A 23,292-nucleotide genomic window follows, 5' to 3' on the forward strand; every position below is an offset into this window, starting at 1 on the left:
TTAAATTCACCATAATATTTATGAAGTTCTTTAATTAAAACAGATAATTAAAATAGTAAGGAACCATTTTGCCAATACTTATTGAATATACGCCGTGCAGCATTTAAAAATGTCAGAAGAAGCTAATGTGTCTATCAATAATCAGACAATTAAAATTGAACCACTAGAATATTTAGTAGAAGAGATTGAAGATGAAATAAATGATGATGATGATATTGTTAAGTCTGAATCATCTACTGAAGATAATGATACGTCTTTAGAAAATTTTATGAATTCTGAAGTGACGATAGAGGAAGAAGTCAAACAGGAGATAATCGAGACACCCCTTTCTAAATGTAACATTTGTAACAGGTTATTTGCAGGATTGCATCATTTGCAAGAACATATGATATCACACCTGCCTAGTCCTAGTCATGGCTCCTATCAATGTGATGTATGCTTTAAGGTATTTAAACAAAAGGCATATTTGACAAAACACATGCTTGGTCATACAGGTAAACGCCCTTACATATGTGAAATATGCAGTAAAACTTTCGCACAAACAAGTGATCTGAAGAGGCACATGATCACTCATACAAAAGAGTTTCCTTTTAAATGTGAAGTGTGCGATAGGCCATTCAGTCAGAAAATCCATTTGGAAAGACACATGCTTATCCATAAAGGAGAGTATCCTTATAAATGTGAATTATGTGATAAAGCGTACCGTTTTCCTCATTGTTTAAAAGAGCACATGATTCTTCATACCGGACAACATTCCTATGCATGCGAATTATGCAATAAAACTTTCATTCTGAGTAAAAGTCTAAAAGACACATGGCCACTCACACCTTAGAACGATCTTTTGAATGTGAAATATGCAAAAAAACATTCAATCAAAGAGGCAACTTGATAACACACATGTTTATCCATACTGAGCAACATCCTTATATATGTGAAATATGCAATAAGGCATTCAGGCGAAAAAGTAATTTAGAAAACCACATGTTAATTCATAAGGAAGGTCAGTTTGAATGTGAAATATGCAGTAAGAAATTCAAACAAATACAATCTTTTAAAAGGCACATGCTTCTTCATAGTGGAAAAGAAAGTTCCTCGTGAATGCAAAATATGCAATGAAAAACCTTCAGACATTTATGTAGTCTGCAAAATTACATGGTCATTTATTGAGATACCACATGCATATCCATATTGGTGACCTCCTTTAAATGTGAAATATGCAGTAAAACTTTCAGTAGGAAAAATCACATGTTTATTCAGTGTTAAACGCCCCCATGAATGCAAAATATGTGATAAAACACTCAGACAATTAGACCATCTGAAAAAACACCTTTGTATTAATTGTTTATACATTAATGTGAAATATGAAAAAAGGGTTTTACTCTAAATAAATAGTTATAACTTTGTAATTCAGTTTACATAATTTTTATAAATATTAGACAATATTGCAGTATTTATAATAATCTATTTGAAAACATTTAATATTCATCGAGTATTTAATTCTGGTATGAAAAGTTCCAGAAATTTGCCTTAAGGCACGATGCCATACACCAATAGTTGGTTAATTTGTTAGATGCTTACTTAGTCCATGACAATTTCTGGGTGATTATGTGGGAGGCCCTCTCGCTGATGTGATTTCTGAGTGTATGATAAAGGAAGGTCAGATAGCAGCTGTTTGATATCTTAGATGCGACCATTCATGATATTATTGAATATTTTACTTACTTAAAAATTTCATCTTATGTCTTTACTATACAATTTTTTGCTAAACGTTTTCTGAAACTGTTTTAGATTTAGTAACATGTTTCTTTTTAGTATTATGATTTTTCCACATTGAATATTTTTCATTTGTAATTTGCACATCTACTTAAAATATTTATATTTATAATAATTATATATAGATGAATTTAACTCATAATGCAATGCACTTATTTTGCAATGTTTGCTTAAATATAATAGAATTAATATTTTTAAATAAAAAATTTCTGTTTATGTTGCAAATGTCAAAATGTCAGGTGCACCACCACCTAAATAAAACTAAACATTAAAATAAATTAAATTAAATTGCATTTTAAATTATAACCAGAAAATGAAAAACAATTTAGTTTCAATTAATCATTATTATAATTTATTTTGATTTAAATATCTAAATTTATTTTTACGATTTTTAAATATTTATTTTTGTTTTGAATGTTGGTGTTTGTTAAAGACGAGTTTGACAGTTTGCTTTCACATTTTTTAATAAATAGTTGTACAAAGTTTATTTTAATTATTTTGATTATAAATATTCATTCATTATGAATAATATACGTAAAAATGTAAAATTTAGGCAGTTTCTATTTATGGTTATGAATAAAACCATTAAAGTTTTAGTAAGTTACAAAATTCAATCAAATCTTGTATAAGTCAGCTCTTGGTTGAGATATATAAAGTTTGAAGACATAAATTTGTTTCCAAATATTATCAAAAAATAAAAAACAATTCTGCAAAATATTTAATAATGGAATATCAAGTTGCAAACAATTCCTTTAATGAAGACCTTACTATTTCTGTTGATGCTGAAACAGAATTAAGTCTCGAAGATGATGGGGCATGTTTAGAAGGATTTGGAGGCTCTGAGGTAATAGAAGCAAATGTGAAAGAAAACAATTCTGTACTCTTTGGGACTTGTAAAATATTATATGTATGATCAAAAATGTATAAAAAGGATCTTTAAATTATTCAATAATGGAATATCAAGCTGCAAACAATTCCTTTAATGAAGACCTTACTGATTCTGTCGACGTTGAAACAGAATTAAGTCTCAAAGATGATGGGGCATGTTTAGAAAGATTCGGAGTCTCTGAGGTAATGATAGATGACGAAATTATGGAAGAAAATAATTCTGTTCCACTTGGGACTAATAAAATATTATATGTATGCAAAAAGTGGCTTCTTAATACAAATTAATTATCAAGCGTAAGGTACACACACGATTGAAGTAAAACTCATTTAAGTAAAATAAATACATCACATAACAATTTTGAATTATGTTTATTAGTACAATGGTAACACTCACCATGCACACATCTTTTAATATCAAACATTATACATATTTATATAGTAAAAATTATAAATTATATATTTATAATACCATTAAAAATATGCATAATATTTGAAAATAATAATGTTATTAAAGTCACACTTCAGACATGATTGGTTCGTCATTGTAATTAGCGTTTAGGACTTGAACCTTTATTAGACAAATGTAATTGCTGATTAATAAATTCTATAATATTCGTTTACACAGTGAACTTACAACATTCTTGAATAATTTCATTAACACTATCAATAAATAAACTGCATAGATGTCCATTATACAGTATATCTGTATATAAATGATACACAGATCTCTTATTTAGAGTCTTAGAGTTCTTCATCATTTATAAAAATATGCAACTTTGTAATACCTAATGATCAGGATCAGTAAAATGAAATTGTAAGCTTTCACATTTGAATGAGAACAGTGAAATATCATCGAATCACCAATTTCTTCTTGTCGTGTTTTAGAAACATAATGGTTGAAAGTCTTTCATTTAATTTGTTCAGTCGTTTTCTCCCATTCATCGTCTTCGTTTTAAGAAAAAATAAATAATCCATTAATACTGGTAACTAAATTTATTGCAACATATAAAAGCTGCTAAATATTTGTTTAATAGTATTCGTATCTTCTCTTCAAACATATTACCTTGAGATTTGGGTATTGTAAGTTTTTTACAAGCATGATTTTCTATTTATCTTGTTTTGTTTTTATTCATCGCCATTGTCACGTTTTAACTTCCAAAACTAACATGAAATACTTCATTTGTATCGAAGACTGATTTTTTATGAAATTGCTGACGGAATATATGTTTCTTGATCAGCAAAATGACATAACCCATAAACATATCTGTAGCAATAGATATTGTTAAAGCTCATGCATTTAATATAATTTTCTTTGATGAGTTTCATTAATATTAGCTTCCCCAGATATAGCTTTCCCTCGAATGAATAATATAAGATTTTGACTTTAAATCTTCATTAATTTATTACTTTCAAGAGCTTTAGTAGAAAGAGGAACTGGAAGAGGTACTATAGTTTCCATATTTTTTCCGTTGCATTTGCACAGATTTACTTCCTAAATGATCCTAAAGAAGTTTTACTTCAAAAAAAGTTTAATCTGGTATCGAATTTTAAACAACACCATTGTGGACACACATCAGTTAATAATGAATTAATGGTTGAACTATATTGGGTAAATGGATAAATTATATTTTCATAGATACATTAATTGTTCCAACAATATTTGCTAAAATCAACAAAAATTAGGTGTCAATGTTACTTTTATGTCAACAGTTGCAATCAATCTGCAACAATTTCAAGCAATTTATATCATTTACGAGCTAGTAATACTTAACATTCATTCAATTATTATAATTTATTATTTTTATTACAATTTCATTTATCTGTTCTAGAGACCAAAGCAAAGCAAATGGATCTACAATCATCCAGACATCAACGAGTGATGCCAGGACATTTGAGGATGCCATGAATTACAAAACTGCAGATCAGTCAAATACAGACGATGTGATATTTTTGATTCTGGATATGCATTCAAATCTTGGAGAACCTATAGAACATTTGGGGATAGAAATCGAACAGGATGAGAATGATACCAGCATTGATTATAAACACAGGTAAAATATAAAGGACTCTTTTGTATATATGCATTTGTCTGTATGAAGTAAAATGTCGTATGTGATATTTATGAAACAATATTACGTTTATGTTATGTAACAAATGATTTAAAATATTTCATTCTCCTAGGTTTGGAGAACAGATGTTACTGAAACATGGTGTAAACGTTTCCGATTTGGAAGAGAAGGATTTGCGTTGTGGAGGAACAACGATCTATTCAAATAAATCGAATAATCATCTATATACGATATTCAAGAACGAAGCTCTGTCTTGTATTGTTCAGAAGTGTCGATTCAGGTAAATGCAAATGATACTTGTAATGCGTATTACAAATTTTATAGGATTGAACTTCATAGGCAATTGTATTTTACAATTGCATTTTACAAATATTTATTTGTTGTCTAATTAATAAGAATAAATAAAATTAGAGATTTTTGATAGGATTTTTATCTATAAATCTTATTTTAAGTGGACTTAATTTTAAATTACATTTTTAAATATAAATATGTAACATGATAATTTCAAATAATATTTTCTTACAAAGTGCTCTTTCTCTTGCTTTATTTATCTATCTCTATTTTCGTCTCTTTCTTAATTTATCTAGTTTTGTGTATCCCTTACTTTCTCTTTCTCTATCTTTTTATCTGTTTTAAATTTTTATCTTTATTAACTTCCCGTAGGGTAAGTTATTGTAAGGGCCGAAAATCGGAATTGAAAATTTTAACATTTCTCGACGTTTGAAGGTTTTTGAACGTTTTGGCATACCTCAGAAAAAATGGATGTGTGTGTGTGTGTGTGTGTGTGTGTGTGGTGTGTTGTGTGTGTATGTAGTTGGATACAAATTTCAGTCACGTTTAGGGCGCACGGATCAACCGATTTGAATGGTTCAAAAAACATTCGATTCCTATTGATAGGGAAAGAGCTGATTAGTTTTTGGCAAAGGCAGGTCCAGCCGTTTCGGAGATACGAGCAAAGAGTGCAGAAATAGAAATCGAATTTGAGAGAACGGAGTATTGATTTGAATGATCTAAAAGCATTCAATTAGTAATGATGGAGAAGTGCTTATTAGTTTTGGCAAAGGCAGGCCCAGCCTTTCGAAGAATGGAGCTAAATATGTAAAAAATGGCAGTTTTTGAGAGAACAAGCGTCCGATTTAAATGATTCAAGAACTTTCTGTTGTCTTAACAAAATAATTGATTTGAAAAAAAAATTTTGTTCAATTTTTTTTTTTTTTTTTTTTTTTTAGTTTTATCAAAAATATTTCAGATTTTATTTTTAATTGGCTATAGTTCTAATATACTACAATATTTTCAACTCTGCAATTCAGTTTATATAATCTCATAAAATTAGACAATGTTACAATATTTATAATAATCTATTTGAAAACATTCAGTTCCTCGAACATTTCGGTACGGGAAGTTCCAGCAATTTGCCTTAAGGCACGATGCCTCATAAATGCCTCAAGACAGAATTCCACTTAAGCTAGTTTTTTATATTTTATCTGTTTATTTATCTATCTGTTTATCTAATTTCCCTTTTTTTCCTTTCACATATTTTACTTTTCATCAAGTTTTTTCTCTTTCACTCTATCCTTATAGATTAAATAAATTTCTTTATCTATCCATCTATGCATAGAGCAAAATCGCTAATTTTGTGTTTTCTCGACGTTTCAAGCCTTTCTGAATCGAATGAGACCAAATTTCGAAAAAGTATATGTGTGTGTGTGTGTGTATGTGTATTTTCGGCCGTATTTTGTGCGGGCCGTTTTCTTGTAATAAAGCGTTAAAAATTTTTTTTCGACGATTTTCATGTTTTTTTTTGACGGTAGATACCATAGTCTTGTAGATCATACAAATATTACGGCCCCACGACAAGTGATTTAATTTTGAAAATTCGTCAAGGTTTGCAATAGTTAGTATCTTTTTTGGCGTTTGTCAAAATTAGACCTTTCATCGACGTTTGCTCAGAAACGACTGAACCGATTTCAGAAATTTAAAAGCCATTTGATGTATCACGATGCAGATAAAAAAAAAATTTAAGCCGATTTTTATGGAACTTTTTTGGCAATATATATCATGGTTTTATAAACTTACTGAAAATTTACGGTCTTACGACAACTAGTTAATTTTAAAAAATCATCAAAGTTTGAGAAAATGAGAGTAGTTGTTTTAGACGTTGATTAAAATTAAAATTACACGATTTACTTGGTATGACGATAGAGTACTTGGTCTTAATGAAAATACTAAACTATTAAAGTCCTACGGAAACTGGTTTAATTATAAAAATTGTTGATTTTTGAAAATTTGTTTTTAACAAATATTCCTGTTAACGTGTTTTTTCGTTTTCTATTATGTGTATTAAATCCTCTCGGAATACTTTTAATCAATTATAAATTAATTTATTTTTTATTGATTAAGTCGATTATTTACACATATCGGGAAGTTCATGTAACTTGTCTCAAGGCAAAATACCAATACCAACTAGTTTATTTGTTTCACACTCCTTCTCTTTTGCAATGAATATCTTATTGTTTTAATTTTCAATAGGTATTTTTGTTTATCTGTTTTATTATCTCTAAATTTTTCTCTCTTTCGTCCTCTATTTTTTTCTCTATTTTCTTCGCTATCTCCTTTTCTCACTCTTTCCGTCTATATATGTATTTGTTTCTCACTTGCTCTCTTTTTTACACTAAATATCTTATCTTTTATTTTAACCAGTTTTTCTCCAATTATCTATAAATTATTTATATTTTGTTCTTTTTTTCTATGTCAATCTCTTTGTTTATCTATCTATCTCTATTTATTTTTCTCTCTCACACTGAATATCTTATTTTTTATTTTTCTACGAGTTTTTTTCTATCAAATATATGTCTATCACTTTTTCTACCTCTAAATCTCTTTTTTCTTTCACTCTCTCCCTTTTTTTACACTCATTTTTAATTATTCAATTATTTTCACTTTTATCACATGTATGATGATACTCGAGCACACTTTCTTTATTGTTTTGTCTTAAAAAATCCAATTATTGTGACTTTATTTAAAATCAATTTCTATCCCTTCATGTTATTTTCATTTCCGCATTAAATAAATATTAATTCCGCCAATATTATTAAATAAATGCTTCAAAAGAATGAAATAACTTGCAAGCAAAACCGTCCATTTTGTATGGTAAATCTATGAAACCTTGTAACGTAGCAGGCCACGTAACAAACAACATGTTGTATTCATGTTCAAGCTGATTAAAGATTACAACTAAACGTCACATAAACATTTTTTTAACGTAACATTCAACAACGTAACGACGTTTCTTCTGTGCTACGTTATTTTAACTTTTGTGGTTCACTGGGGTATTGGTGAAACTTGTACAAATTTAAATAATTTATAATATTGCATATTACTGTATTGTTCTATAACAACTTGCTATACTATAATTGCATTTAAGATAAGATGTGCAATTCGAATGTTCTCAAAAGTTGTGCATTTTTGTTTTATCTTCTGTGAACCATTTGATTGATATGAATGAGGTTAAGGATAAAATTGTTCAAAGTTATTTTTCAATTTCAAAGTTTTACTTCATAGGCGCTGAGAAACGCTACACACTATTAATTTTTTTTTCAGGAAAGGTGGTCCAGAAGTCTGTCCACCTGACTATAAAGAGAGCGATGACCAGACTTTCTGGGTCTACTTTGCTCTGAGGTTTTTCGGAACTACAATGTTATCCGCGGGGGTCACCATAATGGACCCCATAGCTCTCATGATGATTGAGAAGTACGGAGGAGACTTTGGAAGGGAGAGATTGTTCTCGAGTATTGGAATGGCTATATTCTCACCAATCACAGGTAGGGGAAAAGGATACAGGAACAATTTTAAACAATAAATTGGTATATTGATTCCTGGCTCTGTTTTCAGGTTTTCTGATCGATCTGAGCTCCAAAAGTCTTGGATACACTGACTACTCTGCAGCATTTTACACCTACGACACATTGCTGGTGATATCTGCTATCACTGTATTCCTGATGCCGTTGGGAGAGAAATTACCAGCAGATAATATTTTCAAGGATTTCCTGAATTTGGTGAAGATGCCTCATGTTATACTGTTCATACTGTTCTTGTTTGTGCTTGGAAACTTTTGGGGATTCATTGAGTCATTCCTGTTTTTGTATCTGAAGGAACTGGGGGCTCCGAATTACCTACTAGGTAGATATAGATATAGATATTAGTAAAATTTGTTCAAGGAGGAAAAAAATTTTCTCCTATTGTCTATAGCTCTCTCTCTCTCTCATGCACTCTTGCTTTCTATCTCTCTCACATACATACTTTTTTTTTATCCTTTTTTCATTTTTCTCACTTATTCTCGATATTTTTTAATATTTATTTTTTATTTCACAGGTATAACTGTCACAGTAGGAACTCTAAGCAGTTTGCCATTCCTGTACGGAGCAGAAAAAATAACAAAAATTTTTGGACATGTCAACTTGATTGTCATAGCATTCTTATCACATGCTGTACGACTTGTGGGATATTCCTTTATTGAGTAAGTCATAGGAATAAAAATATTATAGTCCATCCGAGTGTATGAAGTGAAACTTTATAAGAAGGGATGGTAATTGATCTTTAGTGAACTCGTATGGCTCTTTTATTAAGAAAAAAGGATTTTTTGAAGTAAAACTTCTTTAGGCGCGATATGGGTGTAAAAATTTTTAGGCGCGACACGGGTGTAAATCCGTACAAATGCAACGAAAATGCCAACGTGTAGTTGAACACTACGACGCAGGTAGGCGCTGATGTCGCGAGTCGCGATACACTCCCGTCATGTCATGCGTAAGTCGAGCGCTAAACCCTATATGAACTTGCATTAATTGAATCACGTTTTTTTTACAAAAGAAGAGGTTGCTGTATTATGTCCTCATGGAATAAGACTTTTCTTAGAGAATAAATGTGCCATGGAATATAATAAATTTATATTGAATCTCGTTGAAGACAAAATAATATCTACTGCCACGGATATTTATGTAGGTTGCCATGCGACAGATCAACAATCATACATTCGTCAGCAGTTTCAAAAAAATCGGTTATTGATACCGGGGCTTTGCCGTATGAAATAATTTTAGTTCTGAATAAATTTTACATAATAACAACTAATATTGATGTAAGTGATGGAATAGCTAATGGTTGTGTGGGAAAATTAGTGTACATAGAACGTGGCGATAATGATGAACTTCTACGTTTATGGTTTGAATTTCCCGGTAAGATAGGTAACAAAATTAGGAAGAAAGCTTCACATCATATTCAAACTCTTAATATCAGTAGGACAGCTGTGCCGATGCTCAGGAGATCTTATTATTATTGATGTTATATGATTATTAAAAGATGATTTTTAAAATTCAAATATGATGTTTTTTTTATTTTTATCTTAATTGCCTACTCATACAATATTAAAAGTTTTACTTCAATCGCGTGTGATCCTTACGCGCACTCTTTTTTTTATTGTTTATTTGATGACTTTGTATACAAATACATTAGTCATATACATTTTATAAGATATCTTTACAATTTTATTTTATTTGATTGTATATAATTATATAGTGCACCATATATCATTTTCTGTGTCAATAATGTTATAAAATTGGTCAGGTTGGAGATTTTTTGCCTTACTATCTCCCTCCATAGATCTTGCCTCTCTTTTTCCCATTTTTTGCACTCCATAATGGCGTTCTCTGCATCCGCCCTAGTCAATCCACCCAAGCAATAGCAATTAGAATCGGTGTTGATCCCAATTCTACTCATGTGAAACAGAGTGTATGTATGGTTAAATCTTAGTCTACATATTGTAGAAAAAAACAATCAACATTTAGTAAACTCGTCATACTATGGTCTGATAGGTATTACTTCTTGTGTTGTGCCGTAGAATTTACCTTTGATCTGTTTTGAAGCTATTAGTTAATAGTTATGTAATAATTATCTGTATATTTAAAATAAATTGCTTTTTGTTAATCTCGCTAAAACTAAATCTAAAAAATTATTTATTAATTATTTTATTCTAGTGAAGCCTGGTGGTGTTTTCCATTTGAAGCTCTCGAAGCTTTATCTTGTCATTTAATGTGGGTTGCAGCAGCTACTTATTGCGCCATTTTGGCACCCAAAAATCTATTGGCCACTTTAATTGGAGTCCTGGGAATGGCCCATTTCAGTTTAGGTATTTAGAAAAATGATTAATAAGAAATTACATTTTACATAAACTAATTTTATATTAACATTCTTTTTACATTTTTTTTAAATTAAGATCTTTTTTGTTACAATTACATCATTTGGATTTGATATAACAACCATAATATTTTTTTTTCATAATTTTATGTATATTTTTATTATAATTTATGTCCTTTTCTCAGGTAGAGGCAGTGGCAGTTTTGCAGGAGGCTTTCTCATTGGAACAGTAGGCACGAGGGAGTCCTTCAGATACATGGGACTTATGGCTGTTGCTGGAGGACTTTTATATAAATTGTTACATGTTGTTTGGTTACGAAAGGTCGAGGAAAAGTTGAAGGCTGCTGATAATGATTGCTTAGGTACAGTATTTGAAAAATGGTAAAATAGTAAGAAAGTTTGTGTAAAGGAGATAGAAAGATATCTAAGTATAGAAAGAAATTATATATTTATTGAATTATATTGAAAAAAAAAACACTATATGTTACGGTGTCAATTACACCTTTCTGCTGCTTTTGCCGTTATCGTCTCATATATTATTAAGGGGGTTGTTTGGTTTTTATTTATTTTTTTTCGATTTTGAGAATTTTGATATTATGAAAGCTAAAAACCTTAGAATTATTTAAAAAAAAATCATCTCAATATCTATTTTTTTGACGAAGTTATAGATATATATATATATCTCTATATGTATGATCCTCTGAAACCAGTTTTTTCATCTCTCCGCGAGCTATTGTGTGCCAGCTGCTCTCTTTTTCATTATAATACCTCATGCATGTGACCTTTTTAATGTGTCAGCATTCTTTGAACACCATGTTAAATTAAATGGTGTATTTAGTACATTATATTAAAAACTTTAAATACTTTTCTCAAATTGACTTTTTTTAATGCGGTGCCACAAATTAAAAAAAAAGTACAAGTCGGATCGACTTGCATTTTTTTTTAATTTGTTCACCACTGCAATACCTAGTCTCCCTACCTCAAACAACTTGATAACATTACGCAAAAAATTTTTGTAAAGCTTTTTGCCCCACAAAAAAGGCCTTTTTTAACAATTTTTTTTAAATAGCTGCCATTTTTTCCTTCTTGCTTTTTTTCTTTCATTTTGGTAGGGGGATTGGATTCAAACTTCTTCTTCGACGTAGTTTCTTTTTTTTTGTTTCAGACGATGCGCAACGGATTTATCTGTGGCACTGCAAAAGAAATCGATTTTGCAAGGCTGACTTTAGCGCTTCCTGGTTAAAAAATGACGGCGAAAAAAAAATCGTAATATTCTATGATTTTGTAATTTTTGTTTAAAAAAAAACTGCACCTCTCTATTATAAATACATTTCGAGAAAAACAAAAACAAATACCTTACATTTTTTGTAGAAAAATAACGAACAAACCCCTTAATTACTACACTTTTAAAAGCTTGTGTGCATTACAATTATTGGAAGAATTAAAAACGATAATAGGCATAAAAATGAAAATATTTATTAAATGGTGGAGTAATTTTTACGCGCTTGGATTGATGTGTCTAGTATCGCGACTAACTTAATACTGAATTTATAAATTTAAAAATATAATATAAAATTTATTAAAACTGCCTGGAAGGCGGAGTTCACAAATATACTATTACAACTATAAAATTTGGAATTTTATAGTTTTTAAATTTGGGAATTTGGGATATAGTATGGATACATTAGTCATAAAAATATAAAAAGGGATGCATATTTACTTAAGCTATGGAAATATATAGGAAAAATTTATATGATTTGCACGTGCATCCCGTACTCACTCAAACTAAATAATGATCATAAAATAATTAATAACAAATTCTTAACACTACATTGAAAATTTCATAACCAAATCTTTTGTTGGCGCCCCCTAAGGCGTGCGCTTGTATTTATTGCATACGTCGCATTCAAGGTAGAACCAGCCCTGATTATTACTTAATTTCATATTTTAAAGAATTAATTTGTCAAATCCAGTTCATATGTGTATCATTCAATCTACCATACAAATACTGTATCTTATATTATTTTAATTTCTGGCACATCTCAGCTGCTTTTTAACAATAATAATGCAGACATTTTATTTTTCTTATTCATAATAAGAATTTATTATACATATTCTAATATTGTCTAGGCTCATAAGTAAATTGAAATTTTTGGCAGATAATAGTTTTCATTTGTTTTCAATGCCAAACAATGTCTCAAATAATAGGTTGTCAAATATCTCTCTTCTGCCTTTTTGTATTATAAACCAAGAGCAAAAAAGCGGAAGGGAGATATTTGACAACCTAATATTTTCAATGTCAAACAATGACATGTCGTTTTTTGCATTTTTTTCTATGTATTTCTACAATCTAATTATATTTTTATAATCACATACATCCTAAAAAATTCCCTTAACAAACTTCTGAAAAATTTATCAAAATCCGAATAATCGTTTAGGAGGAGTATATTTACATACATAATTGCAGAAGAATTTTATATATAAGATATTCTTTTATTGATTTACTGATTTCTTTAATTTTTACCAGACAACGGAGAAAACGAAAAGCTTCAATCTATGGAACCAACACACAAGGATCAAAGCACAATGGTTTCAGTCGAAAGACTGTCATTGATGATTAAATATAATCAGATAGGATCCCTGACATCATTACCAAGAGGCTCAAAGGTTTGTTAATATTTAATTATATTATATAATATATATTATAATATATATTATAAGTCAATATATATATTATAATATACATATATAATATATATATATATATATATATATATATATATATATACCCACTAAGCCAAAATCCGTAATATTTATGTAATTTTTACGCAAAAAAGTTACATACTTATGTCATTTTTACGTAAGATTAATGTAAGATATGTGTCATAATTTCGCCTATTTTAAGTAATGTGGATTACGTAATATGGATTACGAAAATATTTCATAATAATTACGTAATTTTTGAAAAAAAAATGACGTGGAGGGGCCCCTTTTTACACACATACATAAATACATACAGGCATATTCGTATATATGAACACACACACACACATACACACATATGCGTATATGTGAACACATACATTCATGAACTTAGGAATGCGTATACACATAGTATGTACATACATATATAATTTATATGTATGTACATACACACACACACACACATATATATATATATATATATATATATATATATATTATCTGAAAAATAAAAGAAAAAGCACATTTATATGGTATGTTTATTTTTTCGGCATATGTATACAATTTTAACATTAGCAAATCCACAAAGTAATAAATAATAATTCACAATTTTTATAAAATAATGTAATTACATATGACATATTTATCAACATTTTCATGGCAAATGGAAAAATATACAATATGATAAATGATAAGAGAAATGCAAATTTAAAATTAAACTCGAAATAAAAATCATCGAAATATCCTTTACAAAGTCTTCATAAGTTCTTTCACTAAATATTTCATATTATGTATATATTATGTAATTAGGAATTGTATCTTCAGTTAAAACTAAATGTGGTATAAGTCTATGATGTCTTCTCTACAAAAGCATTCTCGATATTTATTTCATGGCCCATTTGTGATGAAGAAATGCATCTCGGATATGAATTATTAGCTTTCGATTTTCACCTGAAATAAAAAACATGGTAATAATTTCTATTTAACTTTTAATACATATGTTTTTTTATATACTTACCCAAAGCAAATGGTTTTCAAAAGGCCAAGTGATTCTGTTATAAATAATTTGTCACTGATTTTTTATTAACAATAAAATAATATTTAGAATATGAAGAATAGAATAGAAGTTATTTATATATCTAATTATTATTAGAAAAAAATTTAATAACACACACGATCAATTTTTAGGTTAATGGAGCGTTTTAGAGTAAAGATTTAAGTAATTCATGTAATTTAAGAGCCTTTAAAATACATTTATTATAAACATATATTTTCACATATTTAATATCACTTTCACATTTAATTAGCAAATTAAAAATATTAATTAGACACTACAAAACACAACACTTAATTCAAAACACATGGCGAATAGTCCCATCTCCCATAATGCATTTCAGGATAACTTGTTAACTTGGCATCATAGCCTAGGCTAGCGGCCGGCGGCCGGCGACTGCCTCGCAGGATTAACGGTACTTATGTCGCTTAAGGCCGTTCATTGGTTGACAGTTTCGCTCATGAAACGAAATATTCCGAAAAATCACGAGCTGTCGATCTTTATGTAATATATATGAAATAAAATCCTCATTTTTCTTACGTAATATTTTTTGCAGGCGAATTACGTAATATTTTTGTAATTATTTCGTAATATCTGATTACGTAATGTAGATTACATATTTCTTACACTAAAATTACGTAATATTACGTAACTGGTTTAGTGGGTATATATATATATATATTATACAATATATTATAATATATATTATAATATATATATATATATATATATATATGTCAATAATAAAATGATATTATTTTTCTTTTTCAGAGTGAATTAGATTCTTACACTCGATCCAGAAGGAGCAGCTACAATCCCGAGTTCACCAAAGGCTCCAAGAGAGGCAACAGTGCATCCAAAGTGGATTTATTAAAATCAGCTTTAGAAATCGATGGGTCGAGAATGTCCTCATCGAATTTATTAAATAAAACTAAATTCCATTCAGGTGAAAAGTTTGGACAGAACAATCTTGGAAAAACTGTTCTGGGGAAGAGCAACGCCGCTTCGGCTATGGTCATAGGAAAATTAAATAAGGTAACAAAATAAGTATAAATACAATTAGGTGTTAGTGGCATCATTGTCTTGAGACATGTGTTAGTGTAGTAAATGGAGAGGCAAAAAAGGGGTAACCTATGTTTTTTTTTACTGTGCTCCAATATGCATTAAACTTTGGAAATAGGTTAATCTTACGCTTAAGTTCAAAAGTGAAAACAACTTGCACTCCGCCAAGTGCCATTCCGGGGGGATGATACCATTTCTCAGTGGTGCAACTTTATTTTTTCTATTTCCGAAAATAGAAAGTGAAATTTTTTTACATTTCTCGACGTTTTGAAAGTTTCTGAACATTTTGGCATACCTCAAAAAAATTGGATGTGTGTGTGTGTGTATGCATGTATGGATACAAATTTCCAGTCACGTTTTCGGGCGCACGGATCAACCGATTTGAATGGTTCAAAAAACATTCGATTCCTACTGATAGGGAGATGTGCTGATTAGTTTTTGGCAAAGGCAGATCACTTACAAAGACAAAGAGCAGAGAGTCTAAATTCTAAAGTCTAAAGTCTAAGGGCCGAAAATCTAAATTGAAAATTTTTACATTTCTCGACGTTTTGAAGGTTTCTGAACATTTTGGCATACCTCAGAAAAAATGGATGTGTGTGTGTATGTATGGATACAAATTTCCAGTCACGTTTTCGGGCGCACGGAGCAACCGATTTGAATGGTTCAAAAAGCATTCGATTCCTATTCATAGGGAGAAAAGCTGATTAGTTTTTGGCAAAGGCAGGTCCAGCCGTTTCGGGGATACGGAGCAAAGAGTGCAGAAAATAGAAATTGACATTTTGAGAGAACGGAGTATCCGATTTCAATGATCTAAAAAACATTCAATTAGTAATAATTGGGAGAAGTGTTTATTAGTTTTTGGCAAAGGCAGGCCCAGCAATTTCGAAGATACGGAGCTAAATGTGCAAAAAATGGCAGTTATTGAGAGAACTAAGCGTCCGATTCAAAGAACTTTCTGCTTGTCTTAACAAAATAATTGATCTTAGATAAAAAAAAATTGTTTCAATTTTTTTTGTATATCGAAAATAATTCACATATAATTTTTAATTCTAACTATAGTTCTAATATACTTTAAACAAATAATTTCAACTTTGCAATTTATTCTAAGTTTATATAATTCTTAAAATTTTAGACAATGATGCAATATTAATAATAATCTATTTGAAAACATTCAGTCTTCCTCGAACTATCTGTTACGGTACGGGAAGTTCCAGCAATTCGCCTTAAGGCACGATGCCATACACCCCACTAGTTTTTAATATAACGTCGGATATCGATAGAAAAACTAATTATATGAAAAGTTTTTAAAAAAAACTAATACTTGGCTACTAAAAATTCATATATTATTATTAGCCAAAAACTAATTAGCGCGTCTTCCTAACAATACGAATCGAATGTTTTTTAAATTATCCAAATCGGTGGATTCGTGTTCCCGAAATCGTCGACGATTTACATTACTCATAGTGTAATGAATATTATTCTAAAAATCGTATAGCACTTGGTGAGACCTTGCATGTCATAAAACGAGAAAAAGGAAATTTGAAGCAAAACTTCTTTAAACTTTAGACTACAAAATTTGCAACAATAAAATTAATCATATCTAGCCAGATTTATTCTAAAATTCTATTGACCAAATGTCGAGAAAAAGGTAAATTTTATCAAACACACATTTTTTTTTTCAATTTTGATATCAGACGATTCAGAATGAAACAACAAATTAAAAACATAAACTTCTCATTTGGGAACTTATTAAAAATATGTTACATTTATGATTCAGGAACTGATGCTGGAGACTCGAGCAGTGAGTGCTCCTAAATTAAATCAGAAGAACCAACCGAACCCTGCTCAGCCACCAAGTTTAAGTGTCATTGATATTGAAGACTACAAATTGCAGCAGAGACCTTCCATTCCAGAAGAAACTGATGTTATTTGACAATAAACTATGATATATATATATATATATATATATATATATATAGTTATAGTTTAATTTAATAATAATAATAGTATCGAAGAACAGAATGAAAACATTTTTTACTTTAATGATAATATTATTTTATTTAATCAATTGCAAAAATATATAAGCAATATTTTAAAATTATTGTCTTAAAAATTTGATCTTTTAAAAGATACCTAATAATTATTAGGTACATATTATTATTGTAACTGTTTTTTTAATTATAAAAACTATTTAATCCAAGTTAATGATCAAAGTTAAAACAAAAACTTTATTTAATGTTTCTACATCATGAAGTTTATAGCAAAATACGTTAAATGAGAAAAGTTGATAAATTATGTAAATACTTTAGTAAGCAATGTCCATTTTTTATATTTTATACAAATTAATTTAATATTGTTTTTATTTTTTGTCGTACATACTATACTCAGGCTGTTGTACAAATTTATAGTTAACTACTATATATCACAAAAATTGTTATCATAAAAATGTTGATCTTTGAGTAAATAATTTTATTTATTTATCTTATTTCTTTTAAAAAAAAAACATAGTAAGAAACATTAATCAATAGTTAAATTAGAATGGATAGTGTTATGTGATTACATGCATAAGTGTGATAAGTGAGTGTTTGATATTTGTTCTATAAAGGATTTCGTTAATTTCTTGTAAGTGTTTAAGTCAGGACTTCTTAAACTTTTGTCCTCCGGGACCCCATTTATAACTGCGAGTTTCTCAACGACCCTATTTATAACCGCGAGTTTCTGGACAACCCCACAGATATAAAAAAATAAATTAATATTTTTAAATAATTCATTTATTTGGTAACAAATTTGGGGTCGCAACCCCTGGTTTAGGAAGCCCTGGTTTAAGTGGTATTTTTTTAAACGAAACTTCTAATATGACTTCCAACCTTAGACATTACATACATGGACTACTAGTCCTTATGTGTTTTTCGTTGTAAAAAGTGCTTAAACAGTGAAGGGTATGTGACGCCACATGACTGAGCGAACATTGCCGACGACAATCGCGAATTCTCCTGATTGATCAAATGTCATATGTCATATGTCATAAGTGCCTAACATAGGCCTTATAATATATAACCCGATTTTATCAGGTGGATTCCATTTTATATACATTTATTTCACAGGTGAAATATTATTATCATTTCTTACAAAATTAATGGTCATCACAATTGCCATTATATTATTAAAATAAAACTATCATAGGAAATATTTGTATTAAATTAACTATTGCGATAAATATTATTAATATCATTTTTCATAAAATTATCAGTCCACACAATTGTCATTATATTATTAAAACTAGCTGTAAGTGGAATTCTGTCTTAAGGCAATTAGGGCACCGTGCCTTAAGGCAAATTGCTGGAACTTTCAGTACCGCAATTCAAAATTCGAGTAATTAAAAATAATCAATAATAATCAATAAAAGATGATCAATGATTTGAAACTTTTAATAGAGTTTCGAACCATATTGAACCATAATCGAACCATCATTTGCAAAAACATACCGTGTTGATAAAAACGTAATTTCTGAAATATATTATAATTAATCAATAATATATTATATATTATATATATTAATTATTAATATATAATAATTAAATAATACAATAATCAAATAATTCAAAAAAATATTTTAACATTAGCATTTCCCAATAAATTAATTTCAACAAATGAGACTGATTATATTTTAATCAAAATGTGACTATAAATGCTTAAATATTTTTATTTGTCAAATTTTACTTAAAATTTAAAATGTTTACTTAAAATGATATAATTTTCATGAAGTACAAAGAAAATGGAAAATAAATAGAATTATATATAATTATATATATATATATACTGCGGAATTTTGAAAACTATTCGTATTCATACTGAAATTTTATTTTATTTATATTTTTTATATTTATCTAAATTGAGGCAGTATTTTTCAGTGAGTAAAATAGTATTGTCAATAGAATAAATAAAAACATTGCTGCCAATTGAACTTTTAAAGTCGAAAACAAATTTTGAACTTAATTATATTTTATTTGAAATAATATTTTGTTTAAAGTATATTAGAGCAGAATTAAAATAAAAATCTCAATTATTTTCGATAAATAAAAAAAAAATTTTTTTTGAAATAAAAAATTTGAAACGAATTTTTTTTTCCAAAATCAATTATTTTGTTAAAACAAACAGAAAGTTCTTTGAATCATTCAAATCGGACGCTGAGTTCTCTCAAAAACTACCATTTTTTGCACATTTAGCTCTGTATCTCCGAAACCGCTAGACTTGCCTTTGCCATAAACTAACCAACACTTCTCCTCGTCATTACAAATTGAATGTTTTTCGGATCATTCAAATCCAATGCTCCGTTTTCCCAAAAACTCGATTTTTATTTTCTGCACTCTTTGCTCTATATCTCCATAACTCCTGGACCTGCCTTTGCCAAAAACTAATCAGCACATCTTCCTATTAATAGGAATCGAATGTTTTTTAAATCATTCAAATCGGTTGATCCGTGCGCCCGAAAACGTGGACGAAAAATTGTATCCATACATACACACACATCCATTTTTTCTGAAGTATGCCAAAATGTTCAGAAACCTTCAAAGCGTCGAGAAATGTAAAAATGTTCGATTTCGATTTTTGGACGATTACAATAACTTACCTTACGGGAAGTTAATAAAACATATGACATATGACATTTAATCAATCGGGAGAGTCCGCAATTGTCGTCGACAATGTTCGCTCAGACATGTGAGACACATATCCTTCTATACTCTTCTTTTATCTATGCTTCTATGTTTGTCACTTATTTTGCGCTCGACTAGCAGTCCATGTAATATAAATTCTATGCAGTCCATGTAATATAAATTCTAATGCATTCTATGCATTACGTTTATTAATTTCCCGTAGGGTAAATAATTTCGGATAAGTTCGACCCAGTTCGGCTACCCCCTCTCCCGAAGTTCAAAGGTACAACAATCGGCAACAAACGTGTGCCGGTCAAATGTCATTTTGTCTTTTTTTTGTTTGTGTTTATTGCGACAAGGCGTATGAAAAAGTTTTAGTGAATAATGTGTTATAGCAAATTGTGACGTAATATTATTGAAGAACTGGTTCTCTGTTAAGTGATTTTTGAATATATTATATCTGTGGACATTGTTGATATTACCTACTTTGGTGCCAGGATTTGATAATTGGATAATACAGGTAAGAAATTAAAACATTAATTATACTATTTTTAACTTCTCGTAGGGCAAGTTATAGTAATCGCAAAAAAATCGAAAATGAAAATTTTTATTTATCTTTACGTTTCAGAGATTTCTGAACATTTTGGCATACCTTAGAAAAAATGGATGTATGTGTGTGTGTGTTGTGCGGATACAAATTTTCGTCGACGATTTCGGGAACACGGATCAACCGATTTGAATAATTCAAATAGCATTCGATTTGTATTGATAAGGAGACGTGCTGATTAGTTTTTGGCGAAGGCAGGTCCAGCCGTTCCAAAGATACGGGGCAAAAAGTGCCGAAAACGGTAACTCAGTTTTTAAGAGAACGGAGCGTCCGATTTTAGTAATTCAAAAAACATTTTACTTGTATTGACAAGATGCAGAATTGATCAAATTTTCATGAAGGCAGGTCTAGCGGTTTCGGAGATCTAATGAAAAAAGTAAAAAAAATGCCATTTGGCGGTCAAAAATGATCATTAGACATATGCATATCAAATTATCAGATATTTTATAGAGATTTTAGCAATAAGTATATTTTTTACATTTATATGGGTTCCGTTCCAATGGTTATTCGTTAGACGGCGGCGCGGCGCTTACGCGCTTTGACATTTCGTCTCTATGCAGTTCAAGCAGTTCGATTGCTTTGAAAAAAAGTTCGGAATTTTCAAAATATGACAAAATAAAGAAAACATTTTTTTTTCAAAAAAAATTTTTGTCTTTAAAAAAAAAATTTTTTTTTTTCAAAAAAAGTAAATTTTTGTCAAATTTATAGTTTCTCAAAAATCTAATTTTTTCAGAGTAAATTTTATTCAAAAATGTTAATCTTAAAAAAATAATAATCATTTTTGGTACGGGAAGTTCCAGCAATTTGCCTTAAGGCACGAGGCCCTAATTGCCTTAAGACAGAATTCCACTTACAGCTAGTTATAAATAATTTTTACAAACTGAGTTCTCATTTGGTTTTGTTTACCTGCCATTAGAACATAAGAAGTATGTAAATTGTCGAGATTTTTGCTGATGTACTAAATCATAAATTATATATTTGATTAAAGTAAATTCAGATTACCTATCAATGCAACATAGAACTTTTGTGAAAATGTGGTCAGTTTTCATTGTGGTTAATTTTTATTAATTTTGTGGATTTAAATTTTGGATCCGTAATCGTATATAACATTTCTAGGATAACAGTCAGTTATACGATACAATTTTTTTGTTTAATGAATTTGGTCGAGTTTGACAGATCATCCTTTGAAGAAAATTGACTAAGGGGGCGTCGATTATTCACGTGATCATTTTTTCATGAATTTATGTACCCCCCCTCCCTTTTCCCCTTGGTGATATTCAAAATTAACCCCGCTCCCTCACTAAACATCACGTGTATTTTTAGTTAGAAAAGAACTTGTAAATTTTTTGATTTTTTTTTATAATGATTGTTTTTTTTTTAAATAAAATCAGATAAAAAATTAATGCGAAATCCACGAAATACCACATGGGAGAGGGAGGGGTGTAGATGGATATCACGTATCCATCTACACCCCTCCCTCTCCCACGTGATATTTCGTGACTTTTTGAAACCCCCCCCCTTCCCCGTAAGATCTTACGTAATTATTGGATGCCCCCTAAAGTGTTTTGGCAACTTTTCATCAAAAGTTCGAGCATTTTATAAGAAGTGAAATATTAAAATAATTAGGTTTTATAATAAAAAATAAAATTTGTTCGAATCTGACATCATCACCTCTAAAGAAGTATCTCCTCTAATCACGTCATCATTTTTTTAGGAATTTTTGTACCCCTCCTTCCTCTTGGTGATACGTGGTGATATTCAAAATCATCCCCCTTTTAGTTACAAAAAGAAATTGTATTTTTTTATTTTTTTCATAATGATTGGATTTTTTTAAAAATAAAATCAGATATAAAATAAATACACGTGATATCTTTTTATATCCCTCCCTCCTCCACGTGATATTTCGTGATTTTTTGACAAACCCTCACTTTCCCTAAAAATCTTACGTAATTATTAGGGGTGGTCCCTTAAAGTGTTTTGGCAAATTTTCATCAAAATTTTCTCTAAAGAAAATTCACTAAGGGCGTCCATTAATCACGTGATCATTTTTTAAAGGATTTTTGTACTCCCTTACCCTTGGTGATACGTGGTGATATTCAAAATTATCCCTCCTCCCCCAATAAACATCACGTGTATTTTAAGTTAGAAAAAGAAATTGTAAATTTTTTGATATGTTTTTATGATTGGATTTTTTTTCAAATAAAATCTGATAAAAAATAAATACACGTGATATCTTTTTATACCCCTCTCTCCCCCACGTGATATTTCGTGATTTTTTGACAACCCCCCCTTCCC

The 23,292-nt window shown here is 29.5% G+C and overlaps 1 protein-coding gene across 1 annotated transcript in view; it reads left to right on the forward strand.

Moving 5' to 3' along the window:
* The window catches only part of LOC113391317, a 64,198-nt gene extending 46,464 nt beyond the window's left edge, over positions 1-17,734 (forward strand). The window contains exons 5-14 of the mRNA XM_026627262.1: positions 4,491-4,712; positions 4,843-5,010; positions 8,331-8,551; positions 8,622-8,909; positions 9,102-9,246; positions 10,757-10,908; positions 11,102-11,278; positions 13,444-13,583; positions 15,445-15,708; positions 17,513-17,734. Coding sequence (XP_026483047.1) covers positions 4,491-4,712; positions 4,843-5,010; positions 8,331-8,551; positions 8,622-8,909; positions 9,102-9,246; positions 10,757-10,908; positions 11,102-11,278; positions 13,444-13,583; positions 15,445-15,708; positions 17,513-17,668 — 1,933 coding nt within the window. The 3' untranslated portion in view covers positions 17,669-17,734. The remainder of the gene's footprint in view (positions 1-4,490; positions 4,713-4,842; positions 5,011-8,330; positions 8,552-8,621; positions 8,910-9,101; positions 9,247-10,756; positions 10,909-11,101; positions 11,279-13,443; positions 13,584-15,444; positions 15,709-17,512) is intronic.
* The last annotated feature ends 5,558 nt before the right edge of the window (positions 17,735-23,292 follow it).

The sequence above is a fragment of the Ctenocephalides felis genome, unplaced genomic scaffold (assembly GCF_003426905.1).
Source record: "Ctenocephalides felis isolate EL2017-DRISC unplaced genomic scaffold, ASM342690v1 CF-g0.4_SCAFFOLD_00845, whole genome shotgun sequence".
Lineage (NCBI taxonomy): Eukaryota > Metazoa > Arthropoda > Insecta > Siphonaptera > Pulicidae > Ctenocephalides > Ctenocephalides felis.